General features: G+C 44.4%; 1 protein-coding gene across 1 annotated transcript in view; it reads right to left on the bottom strand.

Annotated features, from left to right (window-relative positions):
• Positions 1–1,754: 1,754 nt before the first annotated feature.
• STS (steroid sulfatase) overlaps positions 1,755–23,033 on the bottom strand; it is a 186,108-nt gene continuing 164,829 nt past the window's right edge. The window contains 2 exon segments of the mRNA XM_032620276.1: positions 1,755–4,768; positions 18,216–18,337. Of these exon segments, the coding sequence (XP_032476167.1) occupies positions 4,395–4,768; positions 18,216–18,337 (496 nt within the window). The 3' untranslated portion in view covers positions 1,755–4,394.

The following is a 23,033-nucleotide window of genomic DNA, read 5'->3' as shown; positions in this document are numbered from 1 at the left end:
GTTCCCTGTGGTATATAGTAAATGCTTGTTTTTTATCTATTTTGTGTATAGTGGTGTGTATCTGTTAATCCTAAACCCCTAGTTGAATCCTCCCCTCTCTTGCCCCTTTGGTAACCATAAATTTGTTTTCTATGTCTGTGAGTCTATTTCTTTTTTTTTTGTTGCTTTTTTGCGGTACGCGGGCCTCTCACTGCTGTGGCCTCTCCCGTTGCGGAGCACAGGCTCCGGACGCGTAGGCTCAGCGGCCGTGGCTCACGGGCCCAGCCGCTCCGCGGCATGTGGGATCTTCCCGGACCGGGGCACGAACCCGTGTCCCCTGCATCGGCAGGCGGACTCTCAACCACTGCGCCACCAGGGAAGCCCTATTTCTGTTTTGAATATATTATACATTCATTTGACAATCAGCTTCTTTGAAGATGGGTAAGATAAACAGCAGTACCCTGAGAGGTCATTTAGAGGATCTGAACTTCATGAGGAGAACCACCTTTAGGGCAAACATCTGAGGCTCTCCTAGATGTAAGGTCCACTGAGTTCTCAGAAAACTGAGAAATTGCTTCATGACAGTATTTCCTTTGCATGAACACATGGGTCGTTTTCAAGTTGCTTGTGTTCTAATTAGGTAAGTGGACGTTTCCTTAATTGAAACAGCTCCTCTAACATAATATTTGACACTCTTAAATATTGGTAAATTACGATCACTTAACCCGTAGCCCATCACACAAAGAGATGGTAGGAAGTGATGTCAGCTAGAGGCAGGTGTAGCAACACAGACCCGGTTCGTGGCATCGGAACACCAAGGATGGCCAGGGCACCCACACGGTCCTGTCTGAGGCCAGGGCAGCCCAGATGGATGGGAGGTGAGGGGAGTCAGGCAGCTATAGTTTACGAGGCACTTGGTCACTGACATCACACCTTACATCCTCTCAGGACCAAAGAGGAGGTGACGAAGCTTGGCGTGTATCACACAGGAGCCTGTGCAAAGCAACATCTTTCATCCACGCACACCTCTCCCTACTACGACCCATGGGTCAGCCCGCCTCCCGACGGGCATGGTTTAGCTTTTATCCAGAATGGCTGGGTCAGTGAGAGCCCACCTAAGCCCCAGCATCACTGCATTCCTTCCTTATTCTCATGGCTTCAGCAGTTTAGTCTGACTCCACTTCTGCCTTCCTAGGGAACCCAGTCGAAAGGTAGAGAAGAGAGGGCAAGGTTTGTCGTATCAAAATTTAGACCCTTCTCTGCCCCAAACATCTGCTGAGCAAAGAAGCTGCTTCATCTGGGTCCAGGACCGGTTAAGACTTCCAAGGTCCAGGAAGGAAACATATGCATAAGATTCAAGATAAAGACAGGTTACATAAAAACATAAACCATATTAAAACACAAAAGAATTCTATTTTACGACTGCGTTGGTACCTGTGCACCTATGATCTTCAACCCCAAATGTTCAGTTTTTGTTTCTGACATTAAAAAGACATTAGACATTTTTTTGTGAGCCCCTGAAAAGAGGCCGTGTGCGAGATGGATAACTTGGCCCTTGCCCTGCCCTCTAATCATGAAAGTCATGGGCTATTTATTTCTTAGCCATCTCTACACTTCCTACCCCTCCCCGGAGCCTCAGACATTCCATAAATATTTGCTGAACTAAAACCCATATTCCCCATCAATTAACATCGTGCCCCAAACATAGGAAACACTCCACACGCTCGCTGAATTGAGTCCTGGGGGAAAGCACGGCACGACAGCACAGAATGTTTAATTGCCAAGGAAACTTTTATTTTACTTTTGCATTAACATCAGGACAAGGTTCTGGGAAACCTGCACAGAGGCGATGACTTCACAGATTGCATTGTTCAGACAGATGCCAAGTACTTTTCCTGTTTCTTTATCCTTCACTGGATGTCCTTCAGGGCTACCTGAAATCTGTTTCCTTTCTTTAATCCTTAATTACCTCGATAGGTAGGTTGTGATTTTGCTTTTCATGCAGTGATACTGACATTGTCAAATAGTGCCCTGTCTATAGATTAGTGTTTGCTTAGCCTTTAACATCTACGAAATGCTAGAAATACAAAGGTTTTTTAAAAAAGAATTTGTTTAAAGCTTCAAAACTCACTAAGGTTTGCACATACAACTCAAGAGGCCACACCGATGGGAATTCCAATTTCCTGCTGTACATTCCAAGCAAAACTTTCAGATAGTCAGTGGTCTGAAGTCTATGGTAATTATGATTATGACAAATAAACCTGATTTTCAAATATCGTGAAACATAAGGGTGACCCAAGTTATTTTGAGGCAAATACTTTAAAGCTCATTGTACCTCCAGAGGTATATGGATTCTTCATTGGCTGTTACCATTGTATAGGTTAAACAATTAATTCTACACAAAGCTATGTATTCACATCATCTATAAAACTCCTTCAAGTTATTTCACCCTCAAACACATGTTCTTACATCATAAAATGTTTTGTAAAAGTCCATCTGCATTGAGTATGTTCAATTCTGAGTAAACGTGATCATCTTCAAACCTGAGTTCGTAAGCGGCTTTATATAGTTTCCGTATGATAATAGCAATAATCCTAACACATTAGTAACATGCTGGTGCATTCTTTCATGAGACTATTTCCTAAAACAATGTGACAGATTTCGGGCAATTTCTGCAATGAGAAATCCGCATTAAAACAAAGAATCCTGTTTGTTTTCCAACTTTAAACCATTCCCAGGGAGTGGGCGGGGGGTGGGTGGGTGGGCGGGAATCTTTTCTCTTTTTTAAGAAAAAGAAGGATTAAAAATCTGAAATTGGGCCTCCTTAAAGAGGAGCTGGGGACATGCTGCTGGATCTTAGAAATTCTTCAGTGGAGACAAATAGAGGAAGTGAGAGTCCACTGTCAGGAAGCCTGAGCCACACTGTACACATTTTCTCCAAAGGGCCCGGAGGGGCCAGGGTACCAGTGGGGTGGGGTATTCCACTGACCCGCACTCTTGTGGGATCGAGAAAGCCCTGAGCCAAGAGCAGATGTTCAGACATGTTCCCGAAAGAGATGAATGGGAGGCAGATGGACCACAGCTCCTGAGGAGGGATCAGTACAGGAAAGGAATCTGCATGATACTGTTGGAGGATGTTCAGCGCCTGAAGGTGACCTAAGTGCTCTCTGCACAGGTGAATCCTTTCCTCAGGAGGGGCTGGTGGCTCAGACATTGGAACTCTCGCCAGCTGTGCCCCTAACCCCCAGTCTCCGACGTGATCGGGTTATGCCTCATCCTGCGTTACTGAGGTTGCAGGAAATGGAACTCAAACAAAATTGCACATCTCATGGTGGAGGCATAGATATTCCTTAGCCACAGGATCAGCCCACAGAAAACACGGACATGTGTACGGGCACGTACGGACATGAACCACCTTCTCTCTTCATTAAATTCTGCAAGAACTCAAGATGTCACGTTCATGGGTATGGGTCGTGGATGGATTGCTTGTGTCCTTCTCCCCCCATGAAATATCGCACATTTTACATGCCAAAAATTCTGGATCCTGTTAGAAGGGATTCCAGGGACTGCAGCATCACTGAAGTGGCCTTTGAGTTCAGAACCTCCATTCACCAAAGAAACAGCAGAACCCAAGTAGAATGCTGCAAATTATGGGATGCAAATCCATACAGGAGAGATTTGTCTTGGCATTATTGTTCCTGAGGGATTTCACCAAAAGGCTGCAGCACAGACAGAGCTGTGAGCCTCTATTGCTTTTACTTAAATAGTGATAAGCTTCTAAATACTGTAAACTTCTCGAAGAAACTGTATATATATAAACATATATATCATGAATAGTATTTCATATTATTGCAAATAATACTGACAGTAATTGCCTTCCGATAACCAAATTGGAACTTACCTTCATCCATGATGGGGTCAAGATGGTCTTTTACTCATTATAACGTTGCATGTGTTAGATTTAGTAAACACTCTTTAAATTTTATTCTTTTTTGTGATGCGCTATAAGGGGAATCACAGTGGCCACAGCATCACATCAGCTTGTGGAGTAAGTGAGGCCTTATGTCGTGGATCACATGCATTGGCTGAGAGATGAACAAGTTACCTGTGCAACTTCCTGCTCTCCGTCTGCACTGGTGTCGGCCAGACTCATTGAAGTCCCGCTTACCGCATTCATATAACATTGGCCTTGGAAGATGTGACTAATGTCTATGCCTCTGTATACTGCAAACCCTGATTTTTTCCCCAGGGTGTAAATGTGGGGTTTTGATGGCGCCTCCAGGTGAGAAGACAGAGAAAAGGGATCTGAGTCCCGGGGTGGAAGCTGCCAGGGCTGGCTTCACTCAGTGCCGCTCCCCGAGCTCGTCTGTGATGCAGCAGGTGGGGTGGCCCCAGGCGCCCCCAGACGCACGTGGCTAATGGCTTCCTCTCCCAACCTGCTTCTCCCAGTCGCACTGGCAAAACAGGCCTGAAGATGAGCAACACATCTGAAGCCACGGCTTCCAGATAAGGTTCCCCAGCGACAGCTGATTGGGGACGTCCTGCAGGGTCTCAGCGTGGCGGGCTGCCGCTTCCTGCATGGTCTCCAGGATCTCCCGAAACCGGGGCTGTGACGTCGGAGTTAACGGGTTTCTCTCCCTGGGGTCTTGGGAGATGTCGAAGAGCAGAGGCGGGTCGTGGTAGGTGACGTATTGCCCATGACAGAAACACACGTGGGTGGCAAAGCATCCGTTGGCGCCCTCGGGGAAGAACTTGGGTGTGAAGAAAAAGGCTTTCCAGATGGACGTGCCTGTGGTTGACAAGGACAGAAGTGGGTTTCGTGGGGACAGGGTCATCAGAGTCACCCCCAAGAGAAAATGCACAGAAATCACCCTGCCGTGCGGTGCAAGAAGGCAGAGACCTACCACTCGATTACGCACGGAATGGGTTTCTCATGCTTAAGGCGCGAAAGGGTAAGAGACATAGCGTAAAAAACAACCCCGTGCATTGCTGTTTAACTGCGACAGAACAAGAGACGAAGCCGATTATGCAATAGCTGTTAGGATGCAAATTTAACCATATTAGAACTGTGGCATTTCCTCCTTGGTCCATCTCTCCCTCTTTCCCTCTCTCTTTCTCTCTCTCTCTCTCTCTCTCTTGCCCCTCCCCTCTTCCTCTCTCTCCCTCTTCCATCTTTTTCCCAACCCCTAATTGCTTGGGAGAAGCTAGTGAGAAAGGAAAAAACCTTACTAATAGTTTGAGCAGAGAACTCTAAGAGGACTGCCACAGTTCAGTCTCATAAACTTGGGACAGGCACTCAGCAAATACACACTGACTAACAGATTCTAAGCTCCGAGCTCTGACCATTTTTGTTCTCCAACTTCAAGATGCTAAGCTTCGCGGCCTGTGTTTAAAACAAAGCGGAGGGAAGAGGGAGGCTCAGTGCTAATATGTACGTGAGATGGTAAAACGCGACACACACACATACACATGTACACACGTGTACACATACATATAGCCATCAGGAACCATCTGAAACACGCTAGGACCTCAGCTAACATTTGATTTCCTCCCTTTTAAGAAAGCCCAGACGCATCCCATCCAGAATTTAGTGAGGCTGGGCGTGAGGATGGGGAGAAATTGCAGCTGGGTTTCAGAAATGATCTTTTGGGGGTGAAGAAAATGTTCTGATATTAGATTTGACTATAGTCGTAGAACTCTATACATTTACTAAAAATGGCTGAACTGGAATTCTATGCTCTGTATGTGATACCTTAATATCACATATACCTTATATATATTAATATACATTAATAAAGGTGCTAAAAATTCCAATTTGACCCCAGAGTAGGATGGCTACATAGTTTTTAAAATGTAACTTCTGTGTTCCATTAAACACCCAATATTGCCATTTTTAGAAAAAATTAATTTACCGACAAATAATTGTGAGATCTTTGGTTTCCTGTTTATCCTACAATGTTATGACCTTCTGAAAGCTGACTACTCATCACACAAGCTCTGACAGAGGTCTAAAAAGTGTTTCCTGGGTAGAAAAAGGTGGCAGATCAAAACAGAGTTAACACATACGAACCAAGCAGAATTAGGTGCAGACCGAAAATGTCCTTCTTCGCTTTATCCTTTCAGCTTTTTTATATAAAACCATAGAGACTGTCCCACTAGAAAGCATCACACACCTATATGATTCACTTCGATCATTTGTTTGCATGGAGATGGTGATTTTGTAGTTATAGGTATCGAGTGGCCCATGGATCCAAATGCAAAAGAAATTAATGGAATTAACAGAAAACAATTGCCATGGGTCCCACGTTCTCCCCAAACTGCCCCTGACCTCAGACAGGCATATTCAAAGGTGACTAAACCTCTCTGGTTTGGGGAAGAACCGGTCAGCACAGACAAGCAATGTGCATACGGCCTAGATAAATACACTGAAGGGATCCATAACGGGGATCCTCCCGTCCATCGCGTAGTTGATGCTGGGAGAGATGGCACTTACAGGCTGTGTCGCTTTACACAACTTTCAGCACCTGCTTTCTAAAGATGAATTCAGGCTGCGAGGCTGCAGGAAGAATTCCAGGGTCTGCTTTCCCTCTCCAGCAGAAGGTAAAGAGGAAGCAGGTTACCTTCAAATTCTTTCCGTCCCCCCCTCTCATTCCCCTTGACCCCTAGATCTCCTTCAGAAGCCTTTTCGGCAGCGAGAAGCTGCAGCCACTTAGAATCTGTCCTCCGTCAGGGTCAGCGGGGCCGAGGCTGTTACAGACAGAAGCCTGGGGAAGCAAGCCTCTTCTGCTCCGGCCCCAAAGCTGCAAATCTGGTGGCTGTTTTGAACTTGACATTCGAGTCAAGTCTTGGTGTGCTTAAAACCCCAAGAGAGTACAGGCTCCCGGAACAAATTCATTTAAGGGCCTGCCCTACCCGCTTGCTTTTGAAAGCCGTGCACGTAGATTCCGTCACTAGCCACCTGTGCTCTGTCCTGCCCAGGTGTGAACTGACGGGCGGGCAGTTTTAAGGACCAGGCAGTAAATAAACCTCAAGTACCCTCACAGGGGGCAGCGGTGGTATGGCAATGTAGCTCGGACAAGTGCTGAATGAAGAACTAATTTTTCTGAAGGTTTCTTGGGTAAGCTATAGGGGTGTTTGCCTTTTCATAGCGCAATTTGGACTTTTGAAACTTTTTATAAAAAGATACATTGAGTATTCTCTGTATTATTTCTTTAGACCGCTTTGGAGTTGCTCAAATGAGAGAAACTGGGCTGCATTTTATTGCATGTAGGTGTATAAGATACGAAGGCTTACTTCAGGGTCTGTTCTGTTGCTCACCAAAAACCCAGGAATCGACATTGTCAAAGGTGTCATTTCAACAGAAAAAAAGTAAATCAGTAGATCATGTGATAAATCAGGAGGCACCTGGTGTGACCTTATATTTCTAATAGGTTTATTTATTCCTGTTTACCAAAATTATTTTAATAATGTATTCCATCCTGGATCTCTCCATATACTACTAAAAAAATGTTGAGTTAAAGAAGTTTTTTTCTCTATTGTTAAAATTCCAGTGCTTCTGTCTCACCTCTGTCACAGATAAATATTTTGACCACCATGGGATCTGAATCTTTCTTACAATTGAGGCCCACTGACCAGAGGAAGCAATTATTACATTTTCTAGGGAGAACGCAGGAAAATTAAATGGAACATTTTTTTCAAAAAAAAAACAGTCTAAAAGTAGTGATGGGAACAATAATTCGACTTAGGTTTAAAATACACTCCAAAATTTAACAGAAATAATTGTGACTATTAGAGGACAAAGATGACATACAGTTAGAGGGCTGCTTTGTCAAGGCCATAGAAAATGCTGTGGAGGGCTTCCCTGGTGGCGCAGTGGTTGAGAGTCTGCCTGCCGATGCAGGGGACACGGGTTCGCACCCCAGTCCGGGAAGATCCCACATGCCGCGGAGCGGCTGGGCCCGTGAGCCATGGCCACTGAGCCTGCGTGTCCGGAACCTGTGCTCCGCAACGGGAGAGGCCACAACAGTGAGAGGCGTGCGAACCGCAAAAAAAAAAAAAAAAAAAAAAAAAAAAAAAAAAATGCTGTGGAGATCACTACCTACCTGTGAAACCCATTTTTATGCAAAATCACCACTGGAAAAAAACTGAGAGGATTCATGAGAAAAGAAAGTTCACAGTCCTTTGACAAAAAGGCAAATAGAGTTTAAGTGAGAAAAACTTGACTCCTAAGCTAGACCCTGAACTCAGCACCTTCCAAGTGTAATCGTAAAACAGCTATTTCATCCAAATTAAAATAAGCAGTGGGTTCCTGGGATTTCTTGGGGATCTGAGGGGCGTGAGAGCCCAGGACAGGAACAGCTGTTGTGATTTTGATCACTCCCAGGGACTCAGCCACCAGAAAGGGTTCAGAGGTCCGTTGACAGAGAAACCCGAAGCCTGAGCACACAGGGTCCCCAAGAACAGAAACAGAGAGAATGCAAAGCCCGTTTTTTTCTGTCCATGCGGCACTGGAACGACCTTCTGCAGACATCAGATGCTAAGTTCTGCCTAACAGATACCAGTCAGCTTTGCAAAGCGTTTTTCCCTTCATGCGAGGATTCTTGTCGGTCTGGAGCCATGACCAGCATCAAGGGGAGACATCCTTCGTCTCTGAGCTCAGAAGTGTTTCCTGTCTTGGTGGCTAGCTGACTACGATCTGCTTGAACTCTCCTCCCCTTTCTGATGGCTCTGACAGTGTGGGTTCCAATCCCAGCTTTGCGATTTCCTAGCTGTGGGATGCTGGGCGTGGCTGTTAACCTCTCAGGGCCGCAGCTCCTTTTCTGATAAGTGAGGATAATAATAGTACCGGCCTCGGGGCTTTGCTTTGGGGGTTAACAATCCATGCCCATGTGTAAAGCTCTCAGAACAATGCCAGGTGCATAGTAATAGCCACCTTTGCGTGCGCTTTGAATATAAAGCTGCCGTCAATCTCAGACAAAAACACTAGTTTCTTTATGCTCTTAAACCTGTTGCCACCGTAATACAAGTCCTAAGACACCTTCCCCCCTACTCCTAAGGAATCTTAAAGAACACGGACAACAAAATTTAAATGGCCTCAACACACTGGCTCTTAGTTTATCACTCAGATTGAGACATCCTTGGATGAATCTTGCTGAACAGCTAGTCTTGGCAAGATTTATTTTGGATGTTTGGAGGATTCTGCGTACATACAGAAGCCACCCAGAGTCATTTGGGGTTTTCGGACTTAGCAGTGTTTCCCACTACACAGCGCCATCTTGGAGTCCTTCTAGAAGTATTTCAAAGACTTTTGTGTTTTCCCACTGTGAGCGGCCCATACCACCCCACTGGGACCCTCAGCTTGCCCCCTTAGTAATGTTGATATCATCTCCTGGACGGACGTCTGAAAATCCACCCCAAGGTCCCCACGCTCATGGCGACCTCCTTGCTTCCACGATGTCCCCCAGCCGTGTTCCCCTGTCCTGAGCCAGCCACCCGACATCAATGCCACATTTTTGTCTTAGACCCAAAGATTGTAGGATGGGGGCCCACACGGAGCCACCTAGGGCACTAGTGTCTTCACACATGCTCCCAGAGAAGTGCGCACCCAAGGGCTCTTGTTCTTGAGCCCTGAGACTCGTGTCCACCCATTCTCTGTAGCCCAGACCCTCAATGACCCAGCACTGGGCTCATGGATTATAGACCCGGTTCTGCCAGCTTCCTGCGCTGGTTGCACTGAGACTCAAGATACAAAAACACCGAGAAAGAAGAGGAAGCAGGTAAGGGCTGTGACCCAGAGCACCTGCTTTTAAATTCAGATTTAGAGGAACCCTAGCTCCACGAGTCGTGCCTAAGTGCCCGAAAGCAAAACACTCCCCTTGACTAAGCATTTCTTTTTGCATTTGGGGGGACGGAAATATGAATCCTGCAACTGAGTGGGTACACAAGGCGTGCTAAAGTCTCCCACCCCCTTCACTGTCTCTGTGTGTTGAAATCCTATCCATTGTTCAAGGTCCGACAACTCCTCCTCCGTGAGCCTGTCCAGGTCTCCAGCCAGAAGCTACCCCTGTTTCCTGGCACCTCTCAGCAGTTTCTACCGTGCATTCAGCCCTGAAGGGCTACCACCGTCTGTGGACTCCATTTCTTTCTAGGTTACTCGCTCTCTGAACACAAGAACTGTTACCTCCCACGTGTGATAAATGCCCAGTACCTAGGGCCTTACATAGAAGAGTGAATGTATCTGTGAACTGCCAGTGCCCAGGGCCTCACGTAGAACAGATGCTCAATAAAAATGTGCTGGTAAATTAATGATGAGCGGGCCGACGGGATGAACGGGAAGACACCGGAAAAGAGGGAAGAAGCCAGCTGCCGCCACGGAAGCCGGCATGGGCGCAGACAGGAAGCCCGGTATGTTCTGTGTGTCTCTCCTCCAGAGCCACTGGGGGCGTCCTGCCTAAAATCACTCAGTGCCAACACAGGCTCCAGCCAGCCAGAGATCCAGGCTGCTTGGTGACATTTGGTCACGGCAGATAAATGAGCCAGGAAGTCAGAGATTTCTCCACGGGGTGTCTCCACGTCACCTTTGCCTTCAAGAAAGCGTGTACACAGAGGCATGTGCAGGGTGGACATGGCGGCAGTGGGAGGGTGTGGATCAGGGTCAGAGTTCATCCAGGGGAGACCAGAGCTGAGGTCCCCAAGGATGGGTGGACTTAGGGAATGAGAGGACACGCATGAATTCCAGAAACAGTCCATGGGGCTGTGGAGATGGCCAGAGAGACAACAGTGAGGAAGAAGAATCATCTTTGTGAGTGTGAATAAAAGAACTTATTGTCTTGGGGGAAGAAGTTCCAATTTACCACAGGGCAGACTCTCAAAGTAGCCAGTGTTGGTTTAGCACCAACTTGGCGTCAACTCGTTACTGCACGCCTATTCTGTGACCTCTGACACCTCTTCGTCCTCATCTGTAAATAACTTTGGTAGAGACTGAAACTATCCTCAGGCTCCCACAGTTGTGGGGTGTCACCAGGGCACACGGACACCCATAATGAAGGCTACACTGCCCAGCCTCCTCTGATACCAGGTGTGCACAGGTGACCAACTTCTGGCCTGGGGAACATCATTCTTTCCATCCATTGCTCCCTCCTGCTGCCCGTAGGTGGACACTATCACCCTTCTCCATGCAGAAGAAGCTGCTGCATCCTCCAGGTGGTGGGACGGAGCTTGGAGTCTGCATCCCTGAAACTCTGTGGACCACCTACCGCTAGACTTCACTCACGAGATGAATACAGAAACCTCCCTCTGATATAAGCTACCGTGACTTTTTGTTTCCGTTACGGCCAAATCTAATACGAATATAATCAAATTCACTTTTAATAAGGAGGATTGAAAGAGGCATCATATGCAAAGAGCGTAGCAGAGCATCTGCTAGACAGGAGATATAGAATAAACGTAAGGGTGCAGGGTATTGTTATCAAGTGTGTCTTCAAAAGACATGCAGTGGTCACATAAAAAAGATGACGCGTTTCAAGAATTAAGAGAGTTGACTTCAGACTATACTACAAAGCTACAGTAATCAAGACAGTATGGTACTGGCACAAAAACAGAAAGATAAATCAATGGAACAGGATAGAAAGCCCAGAGATAAACCCACGCACATATGGACACCTTATCTTTGATAAAGGTGGCAGGAATGTACAGTGGAGAAAGGACAGCCTCTTCAATAAGTGGTGCTGGGAAAACTGGACAGATACATGTAAAAGTATGAGATTAGATCACTCCCTAACGCCATACACAAAAATAAGCTCAAAATGGATTAAAGACCTAAATGTAAGGCCAGAAACTATCAAACTCTTAGAGGAGAAAATAGGCAGAACACTCTATGATATAAATCACAGCAAGATCCTTTCTGACCCACCTCCTAGAGTAATGGAAATAAAAACAAAAATAAACAAATGGGACCTAATGAAACTTCACAGCTTTTGCACAGCAAAGGAAACCATAAACAAGACCAAAAGACAACCCTCAGAATGGGAGAAAACATTTGCAAATGAAGCAACTGACAAAGGATTAATCTCCAAAATTTACAAGCAGCTCATGCAGCTCAATAACAAAAAACCAAACAAGCCAATCCAAAAATGGGCAGAAGACCTAAACAGACATTTTTCCAAAGAAGATATACAGACTTCCAACAAACACATGAAAGAATGCTCAACATCATTAATCATTAGAGAAATGCAAATCAAAACTACAATGAGATATCATCTCACACCAGTCAGAATGGCCATCATCAAAAAATCTAGAAACAATAAATGCTGGAGAGGGTGTGGAGAAAAGGGAACACTCTTGCACTGCTGGTGGGAATGTGAATTGGTTCAGCCACTATGGAGAACAGTATGGAGGTTCCTTAAAAAACTACAAATAGAACTACCATATGACCCAGCAATCCCACTACTGGGCATATACCCTGAGAAAACCAAAATTCAAAAAGAGTCATGTACCAAAATGTTCATTGCAGCTCTATTTACAATAGCCCGGAGATGGAAACAACCTAAGTGCCCATCATCGGATGAATGGATAAAGAAGATGTGGCACATATATACAATGGAATATTACTCAGCCATAAAAAGAAACGAAATTGAGCTATTTGTAATGAGGTGGATAGACCTAGAGTCTGTCATACAGAGTGAAGTAAGTCAGAAAGAGAAAGACAAATACCGTATGCTAACACGTATGTATGGAATCTAAGAAAAAAAAAAAAGGTCATGAAGAACCTAGGGGTAAGACAGGAATAAAGACACAGACCTACTGGAGAACGGACTTGAGGACATGGGGAGGGGGAAGGGTGAGCTGTGACAGGGCGAGAGAGAGGCATGGACATAACACACTACCAAACGTAAGGTAGATAGCTAGTGGGAAGCAGCCGCATGGCACAGGCATATCGGCTCTGTGCTTTGTGACCGCCTGGAGGGGTGGGATAGGGAGGGTGGGAGGGAGGGAGACGCAAGAGGGAAGAGATATGGGAACATATGTATATGTATAGCTGATTCACTTTGTTGTAAAGCAGAAACTAACACACCATTGTAAAGCAATTATACCCCAATAAAGATGTTAAAAATAAAAAAAGAATAAGAGAGTAACAGAGGGAAGAGCCTAAAACCACCCACAAAACATTTGTGGATAGAAGATCCGAAGGTGAGGAAGACACAAATATTTAATATAAATATGAATACCTAATATAAATACTTAATACAAATATTCACTACAACATGCCTTGGTTAGAACTAAAATGTTCCCATAGAAAATGCCGAGGTCTGCTAGCAGATGGAAGCTAATCAGGACGGAGCTAGAAACAAGCAGGAATACTGTGAGAACTGACATATGCCCCACGCTGACATCGAAGAACAGAGATGTGCAAAATATTGCAGAAAATCAGTAGGAGCGAGTACGTCAGGGGGGAAAGGGCAGAAGAAGTGGCCTATGGTAGTTGCGAATAAGCTGGGTGCTGAGCTAACACTGGAGGACTCGTTCAGAAACACTGCGCTTTGGGCATTCGAGAAAGAAACTCCCATTCTGATGTATTTTGTCTCTGTAAGGAAGCAAGGTTGCATTGCGACAAATGAACAGAAGTCATGGCTGACACGTTTTTCGTCCAAGAATTAATGTAATCTTAGGTCAGACATGTGAAAACTTTAGTCGGAAAGCATTAGATGTCTGTAGAGAACAGACCTGTGGTTGCCAAGGGGGAGGGATTTGGGGGAGGGATGGATTGGGAGTTTGGGGTTAGCAGATACAAACTATCATATATAGAATGGATAAACGACAAGGTCCTACTGTAGAGCACAGGGAACTATATTCAATATCCTGTGATAAACCATAATGGAAAAGAATATGAAAAAGAAGGTATATATGTATAACTGAGTCACTTTGTGGTACAGATGAAATTAACACAACATTGTAAATCAACTACACTCCAATAAAAAAAAAGTAGATGTATGTTTCAAAAATGGTCTAATATTATTTATAAGGTAATAGGAAGTGCCATATAAAAATACATGTGGGAGAAAACAAAAAAAAAATCCATTTATAGACGGTGTTTTTCCATTAAAGGAAATGAATGGTTGGGACGATAAGCCCGTTACTGAAGCGTCTGAGTGATAATGAGATAAAACAAATTGAATAAACTTTGAACACAATTTCCGGGAAACCTTTTCCATCCTCCTATATCACCATCACACCTTCTCTTAGGTTGTGGGCAAAGCAGATTCCGTCCATCCTGGGACACATCACCCTGCGTTCCTACAATTACACACACACACGTCCCGCGATACGAGGCTGAGAAGGCAGGTGAAGGAATTAGTGGGTGAATATCGCAAAGGTCAAGAGCTGTTGGGAATGCAGCCTTTGGTCGAGATTTTCAACCAAAAGGAAAAGGAAATCCTAAGACTTGAAATATATGCTTGAAGTGATTTACGTATATGCGCTTTTTCTTAATTGCAACAAAAGTTCTGGTTGGGCGAGGGCTTCTCCTTCTTAAGGTAAGCTGGAGTACAGGAAAGTTCTCTGCAGCTTTCATTTGAAAATGCCACAGCCCCCGTGAGTTCAGCTTCGGCCCTCGATTTGTTGTTTCTGACCCTTCAGGTTTAACTTCCGATAATCAGACAAAGGGGAATCAGATCACCAACACGAACTGAAGTCATTAATAAAGACAAAAACTAAGCATAGCCTTTCTTACACCAATCAACTCCTGAGACATAGGCAGCTGTAATTAGAATCTTCTCTCTTTCCTTAGGTGCATTTTAGAGGCAAAATTAATTTTTTAACTGGGTGAAAATCTTAGTGAACAAAGCAAGCATTTGTCCTCAATTACTACTGTAATGCTGTTGCAATTTTAAACCTCACTTATCTCCTATTTTCAAAACAAGGCACATTTAAAAGAGCTAGATATAAACAAACTTCTTTGGAATGAATCCTAATTTCCTACTGCTTTTTGTTGTGATTTAAGATTTTAAAAACTTATTTTGAAGCCTTAAAAGTCAAAATTGTTTATCGTTTTTCTATAAACAATGTACGCTTCAGGTGCACTACTGAGGTTTTTCAAATGATGCTTTAAAAAGAAGTCACAGGAGAGAAGTTTCCAACAAACTTGAATTGAAAAGCTAGCAGGATTTATGGGGCTCCTTGGATTCCACACCAGCATAACCACATCCCATGGATTTCTGTGCGACCAGCTGGCCTGGAAACTCTCACACTAGTGCGAGCATTTAGTTTACAGACTTATATTCATCGGCTCGAAAGTCTGCAGCAGAATCTCAGAGCTAACTACCAGTCTTTTAAGATAAATTTTACCATAAAATCAAGTTGTCATTACATTGAATTTTTACTACCACTGCTTCATAGGTCAAAACTTAAAGCCAAACTTTTTGAATACACGCGGAACAGTAAATTTAAACTCACAATTCCCATTGTAATGCAAGAAAAGTTACCGGTGTCCTAATAACACTTTCGTGAGTTCTAAAATGCAGTGGGCGTAAGGATATGAGATGATTAAGTTAGGCCATTCAATTTGCTGAGACAACGAAATTACAGAAACATTATCATGAGAGAATCATTCAATTATAGAGAAGACACTGTATATAAAAGCTGAAAGGGGTTCATGTTTTAAAAGGGTGGAAACAGCATTCCAGCTCTAAGTTTTTGGGAAAATGAGTAACAAGGTGGGAATTGTAACATGTAGGCGTCCAACTGATCAAGACAAACGGCAACTGGATCTTAACCACACCACCACTCAGTTCTAGTTTACGGGTACCAGCGTACTTACTGCCGGTAAGCTTGTGCTTTCTGAGCGAGGAACAGGGCGTGCGTTTGCTACGTCTGCCAGTTGCCAGGGTGTCAGTGCTCGCCGCCTGGCTGACTTCCAGGTAGCAATGCTTTCCCAACAAGCTGGCAAGATGCCTGAGCCATCCGGAGGTGGCTCCAGCTCACTGCTGCCCTGACGCTACATTTCTAAACCCTGATCCTAAATGTCTCTCTTCTTTTCTAGCAAAGTATTTGGAGGCCAGGAGGCAGCCCTCTTACCACTGACAATTATGGGAAGTGTCTCCTGTGTACTGATTACCATAAACTCCTACCAGCACAGATCCGAGACGATGTCAGTCATCTCCTCTAACCAGTACTAGTTTACTTTCTGTATTCTCCAGTTGACAGGTAACTCCACACACACGGGTGACACTTCCTTACACACCTGTGCATTCCCAGCTGTTTGCACAGCCTTCAGCCCGTCCTGAGCTAAGAGGTAAGCAACTCCCTGGCAGAGAATTTGGTCTATTTTGCTCACTGACAGGTGCGCAGCCTAGCCCAGAAGGTGCCACTTAGTAGGTGCTCAATAAATACGTGTACAACAAATGAACAGATGAAATACTGAGCAAACAGCCATGGAGCCATGTGTGACAGCCAAGGCAGCAACCATTGTTACTGAGTTTCAGGCATAATCTGAAAAGTAGATGAGACGATTCATAAAACCCACGGTTTCCTGAGACCCTTTAGCTAGATGGATGATTCCGGTGTGGAGACACCGTCATTTTTCCTCATGTGCTGCTGCTTCAATAGAGAAGATAGTAAGGAACTGCATTAAGACAAAATGTCACTTGTGTGTTGTCTTAGAAGCAAGCTTTATCCCCAGGCCAGCTGCCTGTCAGAATCTGGGTCTTGTTTTTCTCACTTACTCCTATTTTCTGCCTCTTCCTGTCCCTTTTCTGTTTACTCCTCCACATAATGTGCTTCTCCAGCCCCTGACCCAATAGGTTTCTTCCGGCTCCTCTAACTCGAGGGGGTTGGCTTTATTTAAATGCAATTCTGCAAGGCTCAGGACGTGATATCATCCTTCTTTAAACAAACAAGAGTCCCCCGAGACTTTGTTCTTTACGCTTCTCGCAGGCTCCGTATAAGAGGAAGTGGCGAGGACCACATCTCTCATTTATGATGAGATGGCTCAGATATAAATGCTGCCGATAATCTTAAAAAGAGACAGCATTCCTAAGGGTGTTAGGAATGATGGACACATTGATGAGATACGTAAATAGGGTCCCTCTGGGCCTAGAATCGTGCATCCATGGTTTTGCCATATTGGTCTTCCAGAAGCTATCTCAAGGAAGCCGTCCAGATTGAAAGTATAAACGTTGAAGGGTAAACCTGGTGTGATCTCTTTGGGTAATGGAAGGGTTATAATTTTCCACTCTAAGAATAATGGAGCAGCTGCTCTTTAAATGATGTCTTTGGTAAATTGACTGGGTGAGCAGAATGGGGTGAGGGGTACATTGAAATCCAGTATCAGAGTCACCTGAGTTTTTACAAAGTCATCAGCTGCAGGGGATAAACAAGCTGCTCTGAGAATCTCGCCTCTGGGAGCAGAATCCCAAAACACACTAGAGAAGTGGGGAGTGTCATTCTCCCACTGAAGAGGAACCTCAAAGTCCAATATCAGCCTCTACCTCTGGGATATACAGCAGGGGTGTAATAGTTGCTGGATTCCCATAGACTCCTAGGCATCTTAGCGATGTGAGCCTTACTGCAATTCTAAGTTTAAATACGTGAAAACCAGATGTGAACCTATCACTACACCGACGATTCTCACTTGGTTCCACTTGGTCCTTTATGCTTTTTAGAAATGCACCCCTGTATCCGCCGTTGGAAAACCCAAAGAAGGTCCCGTCACTGATACAGTGCACGATTTACAACACTCCTGGGTTTGGGACCCATGATAACATCAAAGCGTTTGAACTCTGTCTTAAATGTCTACATCTAGCAAATACACACGATCCGTGACCAAACACAGATCGATGAGTCACGACCCCTACCTTTGAGGCTCGGGAGATAAGGTCGGGTAAACATCTCAAGGGCACTCAGTGCCAGCGCAAAAGCTACAGGACAGCAGGCAGAGAAGACGGCTTTCAGGGGGGTTGGGGTGGATGGATAAGCATTAACCAGGAAGGGAAAAGAAAGGAAGTCCTCCCAGGTTGAGGAAGCTGCAAGCACGTGTCACGGCAATGTGTGACGCCCTGCCTGGACCACCAGGGCACCGGGAGGCGTCAGAGAAGAAGGAATGCGGAGGAGGACAGAGAAAGCAAAACTGAGCATCTTTCGGGCATCTCATGAGAGCAACGCCCTCTTGCAGTTTCTTCTGTTCCCATGGCTGTGACTGCACGTAGCCCTACAAGCATGGAAAGAAAGATGCGTCTGCTCACTGTTCTGTGGGTGCCAGCGCACGGCGTTCAGGTAGAAGTTGCAGTAGTGGAAGAGGAACTCGTGATCCGAACGATGGCTTCTCCCTTGAAGCAGGGGCATCAGGTCACGCCCATCGATGATCCTGGGGGATAAAGCAGGTGGGCATCAGGGGGCCACATCAGCCTTGGGCTAAAACCTCCCTATGTCTGCGCTGTCCTTCCAGCAAATGGGGGCATGATAGAGCTACAACGTGGTAATGAAGTAACCAACCCAGGACACTAACTGACGCACACTGGGCGCCGTATGCAAGGTAGGGAGGCCAGCTCTGCTCATGCATGAACTCATTTCATCCTCCAAGCAGCACCGTGAGTTGTGACCAGTATCACTCCAGGATGATGGGATGAAGAAATGGAGTGATTCACCCAACTCCACGTGTGTCGTAAGAGCCAATGGGATTGAAACCCAGCTGACTGGGCGTCCGTGCTTTCCACTGCTTTCCCCTGCTACTGCTCCTATACCGAGTTTTCTGCCTATTGCCTTGGCAAACAGTGTATTCACAAACTACGGATCTATAGAAAATAAGAATTTCTGACAATCTGAGTTTTAAAAAAAAAGATAATATACAGCATGGGGCAATCTAGATTGGATGGACTTCAATGCAAATGAAGTTCTAAGTCCCAGGGATGTGATTTGTAAATAATAATGATGATATTAAATACCCCGAAGATGTAAACGTACTCACATGCATTTACATATCACATATACACATTACACATATGTTTACGTTCTCAAAGGTAAATATATCTCTTCTATAACTAGGCCAAGAAGGGGAACTTTCCAGATGGTAGGCAATAACTGTATACGACTGCTAAGGAGCAAAATTAAGACTATTTAGATGTTACATAAAGGAAAAAAGCCTATATTGTTTTGAGTGAAACATACATTAATAGCCACTAGAGAAATTGAAGTCGTTGATTACCATTAGGCCACTGCCACCGAAACCTGGGGCAGAAGGCTACTTGGAAGGAGGTAGATTGTTGAACTTGAGGGTTTTCCGTTTCTGATTAAAAACATTCCAAGACAAGTATCATATGATATCGCTTATATGCGGAATCTAAAAAAAGGGTACAAATGAACTTATCTACAAAATAGTAATAGAGTCACAGATGCAGAAAACAAACTTATGGTCACCAGGGGTAAAGGTGTGGGCAGAGGGATAAATTGGGAGATTGGGACTGAATATACACATTACTATATATAAAATAGATAACTAATAAGGACCTACTGTAGAGCACAGGGAACTCTACTCAGTACTCTAATGAACTATGGGGGAAAGTATCTTAAAAAGAGTGGATATGTGTATATGTATAACTGAATCACTTTGCTGTACACCTGGAACTAACAACATTTTACATCAACTACACTCCAACAAAAAACTTTTAAAAAACCCAAAACACTCCATCCCTGGCCCCTCCTACTATGAGGAATTGAGAAACCGGAACTTTAACTTGCTTATATAATGTGGGTAAGCACCCTTGAGAGGTCCTACATCCCTTGAGTTTTTTTTTTTTTCTTTTTTCTTTGTGGTTTATTTTGGTGTCGCTAAAAATCCCATCATGTAATTACTGCTGACTGCTTCTCTGGTCCCCACCTTAGTTATTAATCATGCACTCCGTACAAGTCCACGGAACTGAAAATATTCTATTATTGTAAGTTAAAAATAAGAACAAAAGACAGAATTGGCTCACTTTCCAAGCCTGATTCTCATCTTCCATGAGAGGAACAAGGTAGAGAGATGATTCGATCCAGAAGCAGTGTGTTCTCCGAATACTAGTTCTATCCTGTAATGGCCGATATTGTGAATTTCAAGAAAAACTCAGTCCTTAAGATTAGGAGAGCCTAAGTAGGTGGAAAGGAAGCAAGGGATGAGGCGAGAGGGGCAGAGAGGAGGACCTGAGCATAAAAAGCCCCCAGTGGTGAAAACCCTGAAGGTGAGAGATGGGACAGATGGGCCCGACACCTCTCCACCACCTTTAGCTCCACGTGGAGAGAAGGCCTTTCCACGATGGCTCGAGGGTGAGAGTGAATCTCTGTTTCTCTGACTCAATGCCTAGCTCATTTCTTGAAGATGTTTTTCATCATAAACCCACAAAACTCAGCACTTAAGAACCCAGGAGACAGAACTGGTTTCTTAAGATTGGTATTTCATAACTGAACTGGGCCTGATCCCACAAAGGGGGATTTAATGACAAAAAGAACACTGTAAATCTCACAGACTTTTTTTCTGACTTCCAAGCACATTTGTCTCTTTTTTTTAAGGAGGGAAGCAAAGTCTGTTCTGCAAACTTCTTTTTTCTTGCAATGCAGAGACTGATCTCATTTTTGCTTTCCGTCCTATACCTAACGCACCCTTTCCTGGAAGCCGGCAATAAATCACGCTGCGATGGAAACCACTGTTGAACAGTGCTGGAGAAATATGGCTTGTCAAAAAGAGGCTCATTTCTGCCATGAAAAATGGAAAGTGACTCTATTGAGCTAAACTTTTAAACGGTGTCTGAGTTATCAAAATACTTGGGATGGCTGGGGTGGAAATGTTTGTACAACATCACGATTCGTGGCAGAAGGGCCCCTACACTTTCAAAGTGATGCAAAGCATCGCCGCTTCCCTATGGAAATCGTCTGATTGGCCTTTTCTGTAAACAAATTCAACTTTTCATAGCACGTTTGCAGGACAGCCACGGCTACAAAATTGGATGCTTTTTTCCCCTGGTGTCTGCCTGATTCTGTGAAAAATGTGCTCATTTGAGATTGCCTTTAACTTGGAAAGTGAGATGATTCTCTTTGGGCCCCTGACTCATGGCAACCATGGGGATAGTAACAATTCAGTGTCAAGGAGACTCATGTCTGAATTTCAGGTCAAATTCAAGAGCATGCGATGACTCTCACGTAACTGAAAAGAACATGTTTGGGGAACTTGTTGAGGGGACAGTGACCTCATCCCCCCACGAATGTGCTGTATCTCTCTCAGCTGAGTCAGTGACCCATGTACTTCGGGACGTCCCTCCGACCCACCTGTGCCTGGTCTACTCTGGGGAGGATTTGGGGATCACAGCAGAAGGGAAAGGCTTGGGGGACTGAAAAAGAGGTTAACTTGGGGCACAAGGTGAGTCACTTGTTGCCATATTCAAAACAAGGTGATTCATGGAAGCAACCTAAGTGTCCATCGACACAAGAATGGATAAAGAAGATGTGGCACATATATACAATGGAATATTACTCAGCCATAAAAAGGAACGAAATTGAGTTATTTGTAGTGAGGTGGATGGACCTAGAGTCTGTTGTGCAGAGTGAAATGGGTCGGAAAGAGAAAAACAAATACCATATGCTAACACATATATATGCAATCTAAAAAAAAATGGTTCTGATGAACCTAGGGGCAGGACAGGAGTAAAGATGCAGACGTAGAGAATGGACTTGAGGACATGGGGTCAGGGTGAAAGGTAAGCTGGGACGAAGTGAGAGAGTAGCACTGACAGCTAGTGGGAAGCAGCCACATAGCACAGGGAGATCAGCTCGGTGCTTTGTGACCACCTAGAGGGGTGGGATAGGGAGGGTGGGAGGGAGATGCAATAGGGAGGGGATATGGGGACATATGTATATGTATAGCTGATTCACTTTGTTATACAGCAGAAACTAACACAACGTTGTAAAGCAATTATACTCCAAAAAAGATGTAAAACAAACAAACAAAAAAATAAGGTGATTTTTTTCACTGTAGAGTAGGAAAGGAAACATTTTTAAAAGAAAGTACATAGATCTTTGATAAATTAAAGGGAATCCCAAGTACCCAGAAAGTCTCTTTCATAATTAAAAGTGTTTCCAGCCGTAAACATCAAACATTCTGCCATATGTGAATAGAAAGCAAGATCAATTATACGTCACACATACGTGAAGAGTTTCGACTTTTATTCTGCAAAATGGAGCTGAGCTGGGTACAGCTTGCTGTTGTATCTGTAGTGCTCTATGGAAGAAGTCTTTTGTGGTCACCTAGCTAGATGTCAGCAAAATTTACCGGGAGAATCAAGCCACTCCCCTTGCTTTCACCAGACATAACTGATACCAAGCATTTGGATTTCTTTTCCAAACTTGGAAAAAAGAAATGAAATCGAATTTTCATTATGGAATAGGAGAATTGGGCATGCCAATCTTCATTAAGAGGGAGCATGGTCATAGACTCACTATGGTAATACTCTATCTGCTTGCAAAGATGAGGCTGACAGGTTTTCACTTTAATGTATTTAGGTATTATATTTTTGTTGCCTATCTTTTATAACACAAAGAAAGACTGCCCTCCATTTATGTCCAGAATCAGCTTATTTGGAGACGCAGGGGGAATGATTTTTCTGCATATGCTGGGGTGATGGCCACGGTAGGCATGAAGGAAAGATTCACCGCCAAGAGGAACCTCATATAGGCACACCACGGGGTTGAATTAGAGAATTCTCATGGCAGCACTGAGACTCTGCAAAGTGAAAATCTCTATGTGTAACCCTCGGACTACTGCTCTTTTTACCTAAGCAGAAACTCTGCATCGAAGGGCTTTTCATTTCTCACCAAGCTAGGATTCAAGAACAGCACTTGCTTCTTGAGAATTACAAGGCTGTACTTGAAGAACAGGGGTCTTCTGAACGAAACTCCTCTCGTCCGATGAAAAATGTGGCAAAATGTGAGGGAACCTCATTACGTGATTGTCATACAGCCTGGGTCCAGCTCTCTGAATGTGTTTACTCACCTGAGAAACGTAAATTTAATATTGCTTAAGCAAGAAACCCGGGAAG

The sequence above is a fragment of the Phocoena sinus genome, chromosome X, assembly GCF_008692025.1.
Source record: "Phocoena sinus isolate mPhoSin1 chromosome X, mPhoSin1.pri, whole genome shotgun sequence".
Classification (NCBI taxonomy): Eukaryota; Metazoa; Chordata; class Mammalia; order Artiodactyla; family Phocoenidae; genus Phocoena; species Phocoena sinus.
The sequence above is the reverse complement of the archived record's forward strand: the minus strand, read 5'-3'. Positions and strand labels throughout refer to the sequence as shown.